Source organism: Zeus faber (genome assembly GCF_960531495.2).
Source record: "Zeus faber genome assembly, chromosome: 16".
Classification (NCBI taxonomy): domain Eukaryota; kingdom Metazoa; phylum Chordata; class Actinopteri; order Zeiformes; family Zeidae; genus Zeus; species Zeus faber.
In genome coordinates, this window is record NC_137202.1 from 21,541,118 (window position 1) to 21,557,202 (window position 16,085).

Sequence of the window (16,085 nt, forward strand, 5' to 3'; positions counted from 1 at the left end):
ACGGCTTTCTGGGTTAGTTTGTTGACGCGGCGAGCGGACTTTGCTCGCTTGATTTGTGCGCCAGTGGGAGGACAGTCGGTAAGGCCTAGCCGGTGGAGCGGTAAGTTTCATGTATTTCTGTTTATTATTTTCGTATGTCTCTGTTCCCGGTTGTGAATACGTTTGCTGACCGAACGTCCCCCGCAGGGAGTGCAAACTATTACTGCTGTTCGCGGCTCTGCGCGGAATGTAAACAGGAGGCTAGCGTTAGCATAGCCGCGTCGGCGCTAACTTTGCCTTAACTTAGCGACCCGTGCCCGGCCTGGCTGGAGTTGACGGGCGAGCCACGCGCGGGGATGGCCGTCGTCGCCGGGGCTGCCACGGTTATGACTTCATCGGCCGGTCGCGATCGCTTGGGCAGCTCGCGACCTATTTTGGGAAAACTGTCCGATCTCACAGCCGCGTTTCCATCCGAATTGATGGGCAATTTGAAACCGAAAAGAGTCGCAATAAAGCAGCGTGTGGCTGCAGTGCAGATATGAAGTCTACCCCGAAGTTAACCTTCCAATTTCCAATGCCAATAATTGTCTCTGAGACATATACTGCGATAGTGGCGTAAATGGACAATTCGATAGTAGATCGCGCTTCTCTGCATACATATTTTTTATATTTAAGCATAGATTGGACTTTTTCCCTGTCTTGTTTTTTTCTTACTGAATTTTAACTTCGTTTTGCAGTCGTTCAACATTTCACTGCACCTGTACGCATGTCGTGACAAATACAAATTGTTGAAATTTTTATTTGATCGTCAACCAAAGTTAAAATTTAGCTCAAATACATTCAGCTCATAGCACGACCCCTAGATAGATAGATCGAACACGGGCCTGCAAGCTGATATTGGTATATAATGTTAAATAACAATTGCTAAGTCGTGCTGCGGAATACAACCTTGCACATTCGCCTAAAAATGATATATCTGTTGCGCTTTTGTCTTTAAATTTCTGTGACATTTGGATGGAAAAGCATGATTCTGACTTATTTTAATTATTGAATATTTCACTATATTTTAATTTGTGAGTAAGTCAAATAATTGTGATCAGGCAATTATGCAATAGTAGTGAACTGTTAGTAGCAGCCCCAGCCCCAAGCATTTATCTATATTCTTCCCCCGCAATTAAATATGAAATGTGTTAATAATTCTCTTCCTCTTTCCACAGAGAATATGTGACATAAAAAAAAAAAATCAACATGACGTCCAGATTTGGTAAAACTTACAACCGCAAGGGTGGAGAAGCCAACTCTAAGTTTGAGGAGGTGTTTTCCAATAAAAAGCCAACTCTGACCACCAAATGGGGCGAGACCACTTACAAGGCCCAGCTGGGGGGCAAGAGGCCCTCCTTAAAGTCTGATGTTTCTGAGCTAGCCAAGAGGCCCAGGTTTGAGGACAGCGACAGTGATGCCGACCCCTTCGGGTTTGACAGTGATGATGAATCAAAGACTGTCACCTCGCATAGCCTGTCCCAGGCTAAAGCAGAAGAGGGAAAAGCTCCACAGACAATGTCAGTACAGGAAACTGGGACAAAGACTCTTGTGGCCTCATTACCAGGACCTGGAGGATCCACGGTCACATCTATAAGTAAGTATTCGATCTAGTCTGAAACTTCTTTGTTATTTTTTCCTTTTTTTTTTGGCTGTTATGTATTCCACACCGAGCACCAGCCGGTGATTAATTTGACGGCATGCCTTTGCTACATACCCCAAATGTTTTCGTCTTTTACACTCATACACTCAACATAAGATGTTGTCAGTGCGAATGCACCTAAATGAAAGATAATAGCACTGATATCTGTAAGCCTGTATCACTCTACTGTTGAATAGTCTGATTTACGTCTTGCCTTTCCCGTTAGAGAGCCAACAGTGTCTGTGGGGAGTTAAAATCACCAAAGGCCAAGAGTACTTATGGGGTGCCTCAAGACTCAATCCTCGGGCTGTTACTTTTTCCATTTATATTTTACCTGATAGAAATTATGATGACCTTATTTATTATTGTGTCTGCAGAATCGGTTGCCATTTTAACATCTTGTTTTAATACTTTTTATTTGTCCCTTAGTTTCCAACTGCCTGCTCTTGTGGATGTTTTTTTAATTTTAATTTTTTGATTTTTTTTTTATTGCTTGTTTTGCCTTGTATTTTTGGTTGTTTTATAATTTTACATTTTTTTTAACTCTATAACCTACCTTGAAACTTGTAAGTAAAAAAATAAAATTAAAAATAGTGTATGTGATCTGACCAGACATGTCCTTTTCTGTTCACACAGACAAGCAAACCTCTGAAGAGAAAGTTATTAAGAATAGCCAGCACTGGTCCACAACCGCATCTCAGAGCAACCAGAAACCTGTGGCTGTGTACTCTGCTTCAAAGACAGTCGCCTCTAATGACTGGAACTCAACAGAGACTCACAAGTCTGTACCCTGCTCCTCAAGCATAAGCACCGCTGTCCCTGCTAAAGATTCTAGCAATGCACCTGGAGGGAGCGGGGACTCTCAGTTCACCTCCTCCCAGGATGGACTCTCTTCAGAAGAAATAAAAAGCGCTGAGCAAGAGCCTCCAGCAGCGCCTGTTGACAGCATCCCTGCATCACTCTTTACCCTCAGGGCGTCCAACTGCAGGAAGTACCAGCGCCCTGGCAGGGCCAATAAAGCCTCCTCCGATGCTGTGGACACCAACAGCAGCACGGCCGGCACTGACATCAAACCTAACAGTGCACTCACCGAGAGCGTGGATAAATCCGCGTTCAATGTGACTGCGGCGTCCAAGCCGGCGGCGTCCAAGCCGGCAGCGCCAGCAGGCAGGGGCCGCGGCAGGGTACGCGACTACACGGTCCTCCACCCGTCCTGTGTGTCTGTGTGCAATGTCACCATCCAGGACTCTGTGGAGCGCAGCATTGATGAGCTGGTTGCCCCTGTGACACCAGCCGACCTCGGAGAGGCTGGCCTGATGAAAAAGAAGTCCGATGTTGTGCCACCAAAACCCACTCGGTAAGTTTGTAGTTGGAAATCAAGTGTGTGAAAGGCCAAGACATATGTAGACAGACACATTTTGCTGATGTTGAAAATAGCTTTGATTGTCAATAGTGTTTTTATTTTTTATTTTTTCGGGGTGCTAATGCTTTGTTTAGTAACTAATCTATAAACTTAGTCTATACCTATTTGCGCACTTTTGGATCTAGTTAATTCTGCATTTGGTTTCATATCCCTTCAGTGTATTGTTTTTTTTACCTCCCTACAACCCAAGCTTAAATAAGCATTGTTAACGTTAAATAAACAAAAGTCTGACCGTCTCCCCAGGTTCCGACCCACCCAATCAAAGACTAAGAAGGAGGCCAAGCTGGAGTTTTTCGGCTTTGAGGACAAAGAGGACCGAGGCGGGGAGGAGGGATTGGAGGCCGGCGCAACGGGCAGCAGCAGCTACAAGATTAAATACTTTGGCTTCGACGATTTGAGCGAGAGCGACAGCGACGAGGAGAGCTCCCAGGCCCGGGAGAAGAAGAAGGCCAAGAAGGCGGCGGCGGCGCTGGCTGCTCTCAGTGCCAGCGTGGACAGTCCCCAGACCAGCCACTCTCAGGACAGCCAGTCCAGCAGCAACACAGGTGGGAGCAAACCACAGTCGACCCTACCGCTAGTATTATCTACTACTACTGCGTAGTACTATCAAGGTCCTGCAGTAATACCTGGAAATTAAAACGGTTTCTGCTAATGGATTTCCACGTGTGTTTGAAATCCCAAAACATTCTCTGATGTTTTATACACATTTGAGAACAGTTTCCCCCCAGAATATTTTTCGTGCTCGAAAGGAGTCGCCCTTCCCCTTAAGTGACACGGCATAAGAAATTAAGTCACAAAGCTCTTAGCAGCCTCGTTGTATTTTTTTTTATTTTTTATTTTATTTTTTATTTTTTTTGTGTGTTTTGATCACTCTCCTGGAGAGGATGAAAGCTATTGTATGTTTATATAATAAGGGCTGGACCCGACTCTAAATTTTGTCAGCCGAATCGGATTCGGCTATTCAATGCGAATATTTGACTATTCGGCGGTGGTGCGCCGAGGAGCGGGGCAATAGCGATTGCTCATCGACTCCCGGAATTAAAAGGTCCCCGGGGCTAAGACCGTAGTATAGATAAGCTCCCAATGTTACCTGGACGGTTAACGGTATTGGAAAAATTAAGAATTTATTTTCTATTTATTTAGGCTATTTAACCAATTTCTAACTGGCTTGATTGAGGTATTTGTATAGAAAAGCATTTTTTCTATCAGAGACATCTCTCCTCTCTTTCCTGCTCCATCGCCGGAGATATGTAGATACGCACAAGGGTGGGAGGGGCCGGCTTCCTCTGCCTAGCTCTCACAGAAGCACAAGGAGACCCTGCTCTGAGTGAGTGACAATGGCAGAGAGAACACGCCAACTGTGCTTGTTGCAACAAGCGCACCATGTGCATAAGAGTACCGTTAAAGTACCAGATTGTTAAGCAGTATCGGCAAGAGTAGTAGAAGTACCATTAACATCTTAAAGAGACCCATCCCTACTAGTGCCACGTTCCTCGGTCCCCGTCCCCACAGTTTTTCGTTGTTTTATTTGGAGGAACGGGGCAGGGCTCTTCGATCATTCAAACATATAATAATATATTTATGATTCCCCGTTATTCAAAATTCATATCATAACCCATTTTCGAGCTTTTGATGCAAAGAATGCTATTGGGGTTAAACTAAATCCCATTCATTGTCCAGCTGATGGTCCAGGGTGCCTTTATCAAATAACTTGCAAATAAAAAATGTGTTGGTTCACATTTTAACCACATAATCAATAAAGTTCTGAAAAGATCATAGTTATTGACTATTAGTGGGATGATTACTTTAGCAAAATTTCCAGGGATCTTTGTTGTTTACTCAACATAACTATTGAAATATATTAAACACCCAACTCTTTTTGCAAACAAATTATTATCAAGCATTTTTTGGTTTTCTTTACCCATAAGTGCGCTTCTGCTCTGTGGGAACCAGTGTTTCTGTTAGAAAGAATTAGTGCTGTACATGAACAGGTCCTGGAAGATTTCAATGTCCCGGACAAATGGGCGAAAGCCTGGTCAAATATTATCTGTGTTTATTGAACTTTAAAAAAATTGATAGGCAGGCTATATAAAGAATGACATCATCAATACATGTAGATTTATAATATTTTTTATTGAAAAGTATGCTATTTTTGTTCATGCATTATATTCCAAAAAAAAAAAGTCCCATCAATATGCTCACGTGCATAACACTATTTTAAAAATTAATAAATATTATGCTAGCCTACGTTCGTAAACCCAAATATAATTTCCATTAGGTTAAATATTAATCATAATAATAATAATAATAAAAGGAAACAAAAGTAAATAACAAAAATCGAAATAGATAATGAAAGGCGGTGACATCACATAAAAGCAGATCCATAAAATGGGTTTTGAGAAGTGATTTAAAAGAAGTCACTGACTCCGCCACCGTATCTCCTCAGGCAGGTCGTTCCAAAGTCGAGGGGCCATGACAGAAAAGGTGCAGTCACCTTGAGTTTTAAGTCTAGACTTTGGAAAAGCCAGAAGGCCCCCCATCTGAGGATCTGAAGCTGCGTACTGGCTCATATGGGGTCAACATATGTTATGTAGCTTGGAGTCAGATCCAGACGTGCTTTAAAAGTGATCAGTAAAATCTTAAAATCGATTCTGAACCGAACATAGCCAATTGGGAGAAGCCAGGATTGGGGTTATGTGTCTTTTGGAACCAGTAAGAAGCTGAGCTGCTTAGTTCTGAACTAGTTGGAGGAGAGAGAGTTACTTTTGGTTGATGCCAGAAAGGAGGGAGTTACAGTCGTCTGGTCGTGAGTAAATTAGGGCGTAGATTATTTTTTTTCCAGGTCGCTGTGTGATAGTATTAGTTTGATTCTTGAAATGGTTCACAGTCGAAGGAGCTGAACAATTGTTTACATTTGTTGTTCAAAGTTTAGGCCCAGAGTCAAACAGTACTCCCATGTTTCTGGCAACAGACTCTGTACACATTTGTGTATGCCAAGGCCACTCTCAATATAACTGGTAGAATTTGGGGGAGTGAACAATATGATTTCTTATTTAGAATTATTGAGTTGAAGAAAATTCTGTGCCAACAGTTGATATCATTGAGACAATCTAGTACAGCAGGGGGAGGGGAAGGTATATCTGTGTGTTGTATGAAAAGAGACATTGTGTCTCTGGATAATTTGGCCAAGAGGCATCACATAGAATGAGAATAAAATTGGACCTAAAATGGAACCTTGCGGTACACCACAGGTCATTTGAGCTGTAGAGGATGAGTTGTTACCTATGGAGACTGCAAAGGTTCTTTCTAAGAGGTAGGAATAAAACCAGCTAAGGCCTGCATATTGTCAGATACCACCCCTGTGGAATCTGGCACCAAGACATTAGCAGCAGATCCTTTAAGTCCTCTAATACTGTTTTAACACCAAAATCCGCAGGTTTCTATCATAGCAGCATTAACCTTTTCACCAGTTTGTGCTGCAATAGCTCTTGTGTGGGATCGGACCAGGTGGGCTAGACTTCACTCCCCACGTCCATCAATGAGCCTTGGGCGCCCATGACCCTGTTGCCGGTTCACCGGTTGTCCTTCCTTGGACCACTTTTGGTAGGTACTTACCACTGCATACCGCGAACAACCCACAAGACCTGTCGTTTTGAGATGACCCAGTATAGCATCTATATCTATATAACATCTATATCATATGTCTAGCATCCCAATTGGTGACTAGACAACATGTTAACAAATAAATGACAGTTTGGATGAGCTGGACGTTATCTGTAGGGAAAACCTTTACGACCCGCCTCTTTTATCTGATTGCCTAAGCGACAATGTGACATTGATGAGCGCCGCTGCTGTTTGGCTCGAGTCGCACGGAGAGAAAAGCGCGACGTGTCTTGCAGCTGAATACAGAGGATTTTTAGATGTTTAAAAACATCCCGTGCATGATCATGTTTTGATTCAGAGTGTAATAAATATGTGGCAGCCAATGATGATATTTTGATAAAATCTTTAAAATACAAAAAAAAAAAAGGTTAAACTCAAGCTATACACTGAGGGGAAACCCTGCTTTTTTAATTTCGACATCGAGGGGGGGGGGGATATTGCGGTAGTTATCGTTTAATCATCCATCACTAATTCTTATTGTGCTTAGGGAATCATTTTGACTGGACATTCTGACTGGAGAGATTAAAATATGCTGGACTTCAACAGATTTTCCTGGTCAAAAAACAGTAATTTCCAGATAACGGAAACCCATACGGGAACTAAATGAAACCTAACGACGTGCCAATGCAGCACTCAGCCCTCTAGAGAAAATATTTTTAACTTCAGCTGTGATATTTAAAGATCCAATATTATTTGTTTCAAGCTTTTCCAAATGCCCAGTCTCTACTTTTGTCTGACAGGCCCTGATAGGGACGGGAAAAAATGTGAACTATGTCCAACGTGTCATTTTGCCAGAGCTTGCTATGGGGGGAACAAAATCACCACACATAACGAGTCAAATTTGGCTCCAAAGTGTGACATATACTCTGGGTTGCAGCCAATCGTCTTTGCATTAATCCGTGCTGGGACGGTGCCAAGCTTGACTACTTGCTCAGTGAGAAAGCCGTCTGAAGGTGGGAGGGGCTCCTGTCGTTCTCAGTCAGTATCCACAATTTGTAAAACAAACATTTATCTATCTTCCTCTTTAAACACCTGTGGCAGCAATTCCCAAGCCAAGAATTATGAAAAGCTGAATATTAAATGCACAAAAACAATGGTTTAAAACATAAAAATGTACTTGGCCCGACGCTATCCGGGTCCTGATTGAATTTGTAGTAAACGAATGGTTTTATTCTCTATATCCAATGTCAACATCAAACTTGTAATGTATATAAATAAAAAAATACATTTAGTTGGTAGTGGGCTGTATTTTTCCCAAAGATTTATTCGATTGAAAAACATTTTATTAGTTGTAGACATCCACTAGAAAACTTCCATGCTACTCGTGTCTGTTTTGACCTCTCCCCAACTCTCGCCTCACAACAGAACAGACCTGACATCGAGTTGACGAGTTCAACTTTGAATTTGAGGCCATACGGCTTGGACCTCCAGGAGGAGCAGAGTTGGGTTAATTGTGGTGCCCTTATCCGGAGAAACCCACGGCCCGAATACATTTCTCTATCCATTCATGCTTCTATATCTATTCTTGTAGTGGTTTACACTTGCAGACAAATGGCAAAGGCTGCTAATACCAAAGCTGGTGTTTACAAGATGCATCTGTTCACATGCCCATGGCTGCTTACCCACTAACCTCTGACCCATTCCACGCGATAGAAGCTTGTGACTTGTCAGACGACTCCAGCCCCGGGACGGCCGAGGGCCAGAAGGGGCGCTCAGGGAACCAGGGGGAGAAATCCAAGGACTTCACCACGGGACTCAAAAAGATTTTCAGCGGACCAAAAAAGGTTTGTAGCCTAGCCGTTGCTTCTTCCTGTACTGTTCCCTGCGTGTTTTGCCGAGCCATTCTTCTCCCCCATTGTCCCAATAACATTTTCTTTTCTTCTTTCCAGTAATTTCCAGTGTGGACGTTCTGTAATTACGGACTGTGCTTATCGGCAATTATCTTTATCTCTTTGTCCGTCTGCATTTGCCTGTATTGAATTCAGAAGAAGTGCTGCCCTTCCCTTGCAAGTTGTCACTATTAATTCTTTGTTTTTTGTTGTTATATCTGAAGATGAAGTTGCAGCCCGAGCTTTACGTCTTTAGTGTTTATGAGTGCACTGTCTTGCTGATTTCAAAGCAAAAGCATCATTCCGCGCGGTACTGGTTTTATCGATCTGTATACACGTGCTTACTGTTAGTAACTGGATCCCATTGTCGATGAAGCTGCCCCTGCTTTTCTACTGTGGTTCTGTTTGATTTCTTTACAATAACTCTGACGGCGCGAACGCTGTGTTGCAGTCTCCCGCTAAAGCCGTATACAACGCTCGCCACTGGAACCAGCCCGAGCCCGAAGAGCTGCCTCCACCGCCGCTCCCCCACTCCCTCACTTCTCCGGTAAGATGCTGCAGACCGAATGATTCATTCTATTGGGGTGTTCCTCCTATTTTTATTTAGTAATTTCACCTCCTGTTGTGAGCCTCACTCCAGCCACTGCACAATTCTGGGGGGGGGAGTCTTTGGAAGAGTGTTCTTTTTTTTTTTTTTTTTTTTTTTCTCAATTTTGGGGGGGCATTGTGGAGGGGGGACAGGGGGCAGAGCAGAGCGGAGGAGAGAGTTTGCCTTTTGCCTTTTACTCCAGGTAACACACTTTTCAGAGACTTTTGTGCCCCAAGAGTCTACCAGGGCAAATATTCCAGACACGTCGTTAAACAGATTTCGCGGCTCCCCTGTGAAGCCTGTTTCCTTCCTTCCTTCTTATCTCAGGCCAGTTTGTCGAGTGGCAGCAAGGAAAGCAACTCCCACAAGGACGACGGCCTGTTCAAAGCCCCGCCTCCGCCGCCCAAAGTCATCAAGTCGGAGACCATCCCCACGCGACTCCACCAGGATATCGTGACGGCGCTCAAATGCAGGAAGGAGCACAAGGAGGTGAGGCCAGGCACACTGACGTAGACTTCCCAGACACTTCTGCAACTGCAACAGGGGAGAAATGACATGCTTAGTGTTTTGCAACCAAATGGGTGATCCGTCAACAGTTTTAATGACTTTTAAATGAGGGATGGGTTGCATCCCTCTCCTTTTCTTCCTCATTGACTGCCATAACTAAGACAGGAAGAGGCCACGTTCCCAATAGTAGTTCCAGTTTTCCTGGACCTAATTAACTCTGTTTTTCAATACATGTTGCGTTTAATGTTTATGTTTCTGTGTAAATGTTATTTGGTTCTGTGTTTAATTGTCTCACCCGTGGTGAATCTCCTCCCTCTTGGAGTAGTTATCAGTTGCTTATAGAACCCAACATGGTAAAATAGTTCTCCAAAGAGGGGGATTGGTGGTGGTTCTGTATACCAAAAAACTGTGCTCTTGTCACCTTATAGGTCGTCCACAGGACAGAGTTTTTGCAGCAGTTCTTGATGTTTTAAGAATTAACAAAGAGTTGTGTTGCATTGCAGGTTGAGAACTTGAACTCCACTTTCAGACTAACTCTGTCCTAGATGCAATTGCATATAAATACTCTGTTGTATGCCCAGTATGCTGACAGCATGCTGGGCATACAATCATAAAAAAACCCCAAAACAAACAGTTTTTATGACTTTTGTGTACATGCTGCTGTGAATTGAAGATCTTTTGTTATTCATTTCATACAGTATTTAAAGGGTGGTTTCAATATTTTTCCATCCGGGCCTTTTAAGCCTTAAAAAAAAATCGTTGGAACTCTTCAACGCCAACCCTTTGAATAGCCAAACCATTTGCTCAAGTTTTTTGTCTTTATATTGACTCTTTTGCAATTAGTTCTGTAGCCAACATCACAACAACAACACGCACTATTGAAGTACAGTGGCAATTCCAAAACACGATTTAAAAATAAGATGTTCAAGTTCAAGTTCAAGTTCAAGAGATTATTTGTCACATACATATACATACGTTCATACATATATGCAGTGAAATGTTGGACTATATTAAAAGTTTCCTGTTTTTGAAAGGGAGTATTTCCATTTTTTTTTAAGGTTTTATATTTACGTGGTAAGTTTTTCAATTGAAGAGCTTTCAGTGCAGCTCTGCTAAGACCATTAATAAATAATGGGAACCAAAATTTTAATAAATCCTGTTAATAAATGGCAAACCAATACTTTTAAGTCTTATAAATCACTAGAGCATGGCTGCAGAAAAGTAGTTATGTTTTTCCATTTCAGCTCTCCCATAGCTTATGTCCTTGGCACTCGGGCATGTTGCCTCCAGATCAATCGTTGAGGGCCAGTTCGTAATGTAATGAAACCTTGTCTCCCTATAAGGTCTGGTGTTGTTTTAGTCTTGGACCCTCCACTACGGCTTGCCAAATCCACCGCTGACACACAGATTCGATGGTGATTGGACCCTCAACTGCTAAGGATGTGCTGTTATTGATGAGGTGTATTAGCTCAGTCAGCTAATGCTGCTAATGGAACCGATAGGCGTGCGTGCGCGTGTGCGTGCGTCTGTGCGTGTGTAAACACATTGCAATGCATATTGATGCTTCTAACACTATTCCAACCCCCCCCCAGTTATACACCGTGGTTCAGCATGTGAAGCACTTCAACGACGTGGTGGAATTTGGGGAAAACCAGGAGTTTACTGACGACTTTGAGTACCTGGAGACGGGGCTGAAGAGCAGCCAGCCACTCAACACGAGATGCCTTAGGTGAGAAGAACTAGCAAAACACAGCTACCTGCCAATGACTTAGAGTCTCTCAGAGCTGGCTGATGGATCGTTGCCATATCTTGATATGAGACAAGATATTTTCTGAGTTTGGTGATCCTGATATTGTGATATTGTTAAATGTTGTCTTTAATGCTGCATCAGTAAAGTAATGCAGTTTTCTAAATGTCACTATCAGTGCCTCTACCTACTATACCTCCAATATCCACATTACTAATGATTATTTCCAAAATATTTATTATGTATAGTGGGAGCCACTTAAAGAAGGCTGTTGGAGGCCCGTCAGCTGGCAGCCGCCTGGCAGCCATTTCCCAGCTGATTGCCAGGCGGCTCCCCGTTGCCTCGGAGTCGCGCACCCCCCCCCCCCCCAATAGTTTCAATAGTTACTCTCTCCTCCTTCAATAGTTCAATAGTTTTTATTTACATTTTTAAAATAACACATTTAAAAACACATAACATAAACAAACATAAACACATAAAATAAAACAGTATTTAAAAACAGTATTTAAAAAAACATAGAAAGAACGTAATATACAGAGAATAATAATAGTGATGTCACAGCAGTTTTCCTTTGTTTGTTTGATGTGTGAAGTGTGATGATTGTTGGGTTCTAGTCTTTGGCCTTTTGATTTAAAAATAAGGGTAGTAAGAGAGCGAGTGAGAAAGTGTTACCGTTACACACAGTGTTTTGTTTCGCTAAACAGAGCGGCACGGCTGTGTGTCGAACATGGAAGCCTGCAATGTCAACATCAGGGGGTGCCCCTGATCTGCGCTCCGCTGTGTGCACATCGCGGGAGTGCCAAGGATACCTACCTCATGAAAATATGCTTACCTTGCCCAGACAATCCGCTACCTCGAGGCCCATTCACGCTTAAACGTGCCTGATCAAAAGGGCGGCATGGAACATAGAGGGGCAGGTGCCTGTTAAGGTGTGAGGTGCGGATCCCGGTCCATCTGAACGGCTCTTAGGAATAAACTTTATTAACTTTACTTTTTGGAGCAGCCCTGGACTTATTAATCCGATAGCTTGTTATTGATGGATGAAGAGATGCAAGGTGCTCTTCACCCAGTTGCTGATCTCCGGTGGGCTCCAGCTCGGACCGGGAGGTGTCGGTGGGGCTGATAAACGGCTTAATGGTTGAAAGGAATATGGAAACGAATCAATAAAACTATGATCTAAATGTTCTATTATAAAATCTAAAATTGATAAAGTATCAATACTTGGCACCACTGTATTGATTTTGTATTGCGGAAGAAACCTTTATCCATTCATTCTGATCCACTTTGCATTGTCGTCCTTTAATTTGTCCGGCTGTTGTCTTAATGTTTTCATTTAAAAGGCATCTGGGCCTCTCTAAAAATAATAATAAAAAATAAAAGGCATCTGTGTGGTGTACAGCATAATGCAGTCCCAAATTTAACAGGGCAAACGGGAACGATCAGAAAACAATTGGAGGCTTCATTAAAGGAGGCTTATTCACTAAATAAACGTAAGGAATAAAGGTAAGATAAGATATACATTTCCCCTTGCATCTATGTAAACAAATAGTGTTCATTAAAAATCTAAGATTGATATCTTCATTATATTAGTTCTACACTAAATAGGGCTGCATGATTATGGCTAAAATAATAATCACGATTATTTTGCTCAATATTGTGATCACGATTATAAATCCATTCTGGGGCCTCCCCACGGGCACCAGCTCAGCACCGCAAGGATTTCCTCACAATTAGACATTTTTATTAAACACTTTAGATCAAAAGAACGACTGCAATAATTATATTAAGTTTTGTATTTATTTAAGGCTGATAATTAGTAAAACAAACAACTGTAGCCGTGGCAGTGGCCCGTACACACCTGTCGCGGAAGCACAAGCAGACGCGGACGCACGCAGTGGTTCAAATGTGATGTGAAGCTCAGATTCTACACTTTCATATCATGCGGAAGAAGAAAATATATAACATTTTGAAATATGACCCTTAAGTATTCACGCCCCAGCATTCAGGGTCACAAATATATTGCAATATTTAATTTCTGTATTAGACTAGATTTGTTCGGTGAAATATTTTTTGTATTCTGAAAAGTTGGTAGCAATTGTGATTATCTATAAAATGTCATTGTATCCATATACAGTAATGTCGTATCACAACCCATCTAAACTATATCGGACTGAATCCACATTAAATCGAATCATGACTATTTTTATCAAATTGTTACATCTTGCCCAATACTCAGCCCTAGGGTGTATCTCTTATGACAGCACCAATAGCCATCCCCAAAATATCATCAAAATAATTATTTATTTTTCCAATATCACCCCATCCCAGCTTCTTTGCCAAATTCATTATCCTTTTTATGAGATAGAAGGGTTTAGGTTTGATAGAACAGAATCTAGACACTTTTTTTTTTTTCCTTCTCATTTTCAACAAGCACAGAGCAAAAAGTCCGGACATTAAAGCATGACAGTCCAAAGAATGTGTGAAGGTGGGAATCAGAACCTCCATTTGATGAGGCAGTGCCAGACGAGTTCAGTGACTTTGTGAAGCTCTGACAGTGAAGAGGGGGCTGAATTCACTTGAAACACTCTTTTCATCTCTCCCTGCTGCTGCTGCATGCTTCCCTCTCTGTCCCCCTCCCCTGTGTGCTCCAGTATCATCAGCCTGGCCTCGCGGTGTGCCATGCCCAGCTTCAGGATGCATCTGCGGGCCAGAGGGAAAGTGGCCCAGGTCTTCAAGATGATCAGCGACGCCCCGCAGCACCCGGTCAGCAAAACACCCTTTTTTCACCCAGTTCTGTCGTTATGATTTCCATGTTCTTATATCAATATTGTGATATTGGTAATGACCACGATAGACTGTTCCAGCTCTTCTAATCAATGCCTCTACCTGCTTGGTCCTGGTCGGTGGTATTATCGAAAGGACCATTTGGAAAATCCTATTGGGAAAGGTTTAAAGTCAGTGGATAAAATATTCTTTTTTGGGGGGTGGGGTGTAGTTGGGTTGGCAGGGGGAGGATTTGCTTGGGTGGGGTAAGGGTTTTAACCAGGACAACGCAGAGTGCCCAAAGGGGTCTGATCCTGACTCATAATTTTGCAGGTAGTGATTTACATATACAGGGCCCATAACCTAAACTCCCCCCCAGGTTCTGCCTGTAGACAGAATACAAACTCTCAATTTATTATGTTGTTTTGTTTTTAATCCACAAATCTATTATTATCCAAGGATCTCATTTATTTGGAGCACGCATGCCCCCTTTTTTTTTTTTTTTTTTGCAATGGTGTGCTAAACAGGTCCAATATTAGTAGTTGTAGTTGTTGACATCTCAGTTGGTAGCTCCTGACATGGTTAGTGATTTTTAGACCACCAGTGTCCCAGGAATCTGTCCCTCTTCTCCCCTCCCCCTCCCAGAATCTCGCCCTGTGCACCGCCGCACTGATGTACATCTTAAGTCGGGACCGTCTGAACATGGACCTGGACCGGGCCTGTCTGGAGCTGATGATAAAGCTGCTGGAGCTGGAGCAGGATCACTCGGCCCACCAGGACCAGCTCACTGCCAAGGAGGTGGCCAAAGTCAAGGAGAAGATCAGGAAGCTCTGCGAGACCGTGCACAACAAGCACCTGGACCTGGAGAACATCAACGTGAGTTTTGTCGTTAGCTTCAGTCTGACTTTTCAAATGTGGAGGTTGTTTGACGGAGACCGAGGCCAGAGGTGGCTTTATAGTCAACGTTTGGCTACTCCAGGCCTGATCTTGCCTATTGAACTCCTTAGGGCGGGGATCGGCAACATGCAACACTTTAGCCCCTCCCCAGTGGCCCCCTGTAGCGTCATTTTCAACATTTTAATTTTCAATCATCAGCACGTCACAGGAACGTGACGAGGCGGGGTCCTCACGTGTCGAGCGACCAATCAAAATCGAGTATTTGGCCCCTTACTCGTGCACATGCAGACATTCCAGCCGATGGGAGAGCAGACAGCTGGGAGTGGATACTGGGTTACAGCAGCACACACTCTCCGGGAACGCACTCTCCTCATATTTGGAGCTATTTCACCGGCAATACAGTCTCTTTGCATTACAAATCCCCAAAAGTCTGGGAGGAAAATAAAGAATTTAAAAGTGGATTTGTTTGCTTTCACTGCCAACGCTGCTGGCTTGCCGCTACGCTTGATCTGCGGCGAGAAATGAGCGAACAAAAAAAAGGTAATATTGAAAGACATTTCCAGAACATACACACTGCATTTGCAGAAAAGTATCAGGCTGGAGATATGAGAGCGATTTCAGAACTGCTGCGGAAAGCAGAGCAAATGTACTTTTAAGAATTTTAAACACATAAAGACATTCCAACAGAAATTGATGCAGCAAAGGTACATCGGTGTATAAAAAAATTTTCACGCTTAAAATGCTATGGGGGAGGACGCCCAGACCCCCCCCTTAATGTGTGTCTCTCCCCCCCCCCCCCCCCCCCCCCCCATGTTCAAACAAAACCTAAGCCACTGCTCCCGCCAGCGGGAGCTTCCAGCCAAATCACCTGAGACTTCTCTTCAGTGTCCTGCCTCTCATTTGCACTTAACTGCATTCTAAAAAACAAACATATTAATGAATGTTCATTTAGAGTAATGTTGATAGGCTAATTTAGACTTAAGAGGCTGTGTTACCTTCATTTTCAG

General features: G+C 43.0%; 1 protein-coding gene across 1 annotated transcript in view; it reads left to right on the plus strand.

Annotated features, from left to right (window-relative positions):
- The window catches only part of wapla (WAPL cohesin release factor a), a 35,776-nt gene that overhangs the window by 73 nt on the left and 19,618 nt on the right, over window positions 1-16,085 (plus strand). Inside the window, exons 1-10 of the mRNA XM_080016774.1 lie at window positions 1-100; window positions 1,197-1,615; window positions 2,297-3,017; window positions 3,327-3,628; window positions 8,400-8,530; window positions 9,027-9,122; window positions 9,492-9,653; window positions 11,264-11,400; window positions 14,070-14,181; window positions 14,827-15,057. The exon at window positions 1-100 is cut by the window's left edge and continues 73 nt beyond it. Of these exons, the coding sequence (XP_079872900.1) occupies window positions 1,228-1,615; window positions 2,297-3,017; window positions 3,327-3,628; window positions 8,400-8,530; window positions 9,027-9,122; window positions 9,492-9,653; window positions 11,264-11,400; window positions 14,070-14,181; window positions 14,827-15,057 (2,280 nt within the window). The 5' untranslated portion in view covers window positions 1-100; window positions 1,197-1,227. The remainder of the gene's footprint in view (window positions 101-1,196; window positions 1,616-2,296; window positions 3,018-3,326; window positions 3,629-8,399; window positions 8,531-9,026; window positions 9,123-9,491; window positions 9,654-11,263; window positions 11,401-14,069; window positions 14,182-14,826; window positions 15,058-16,085) is intronic.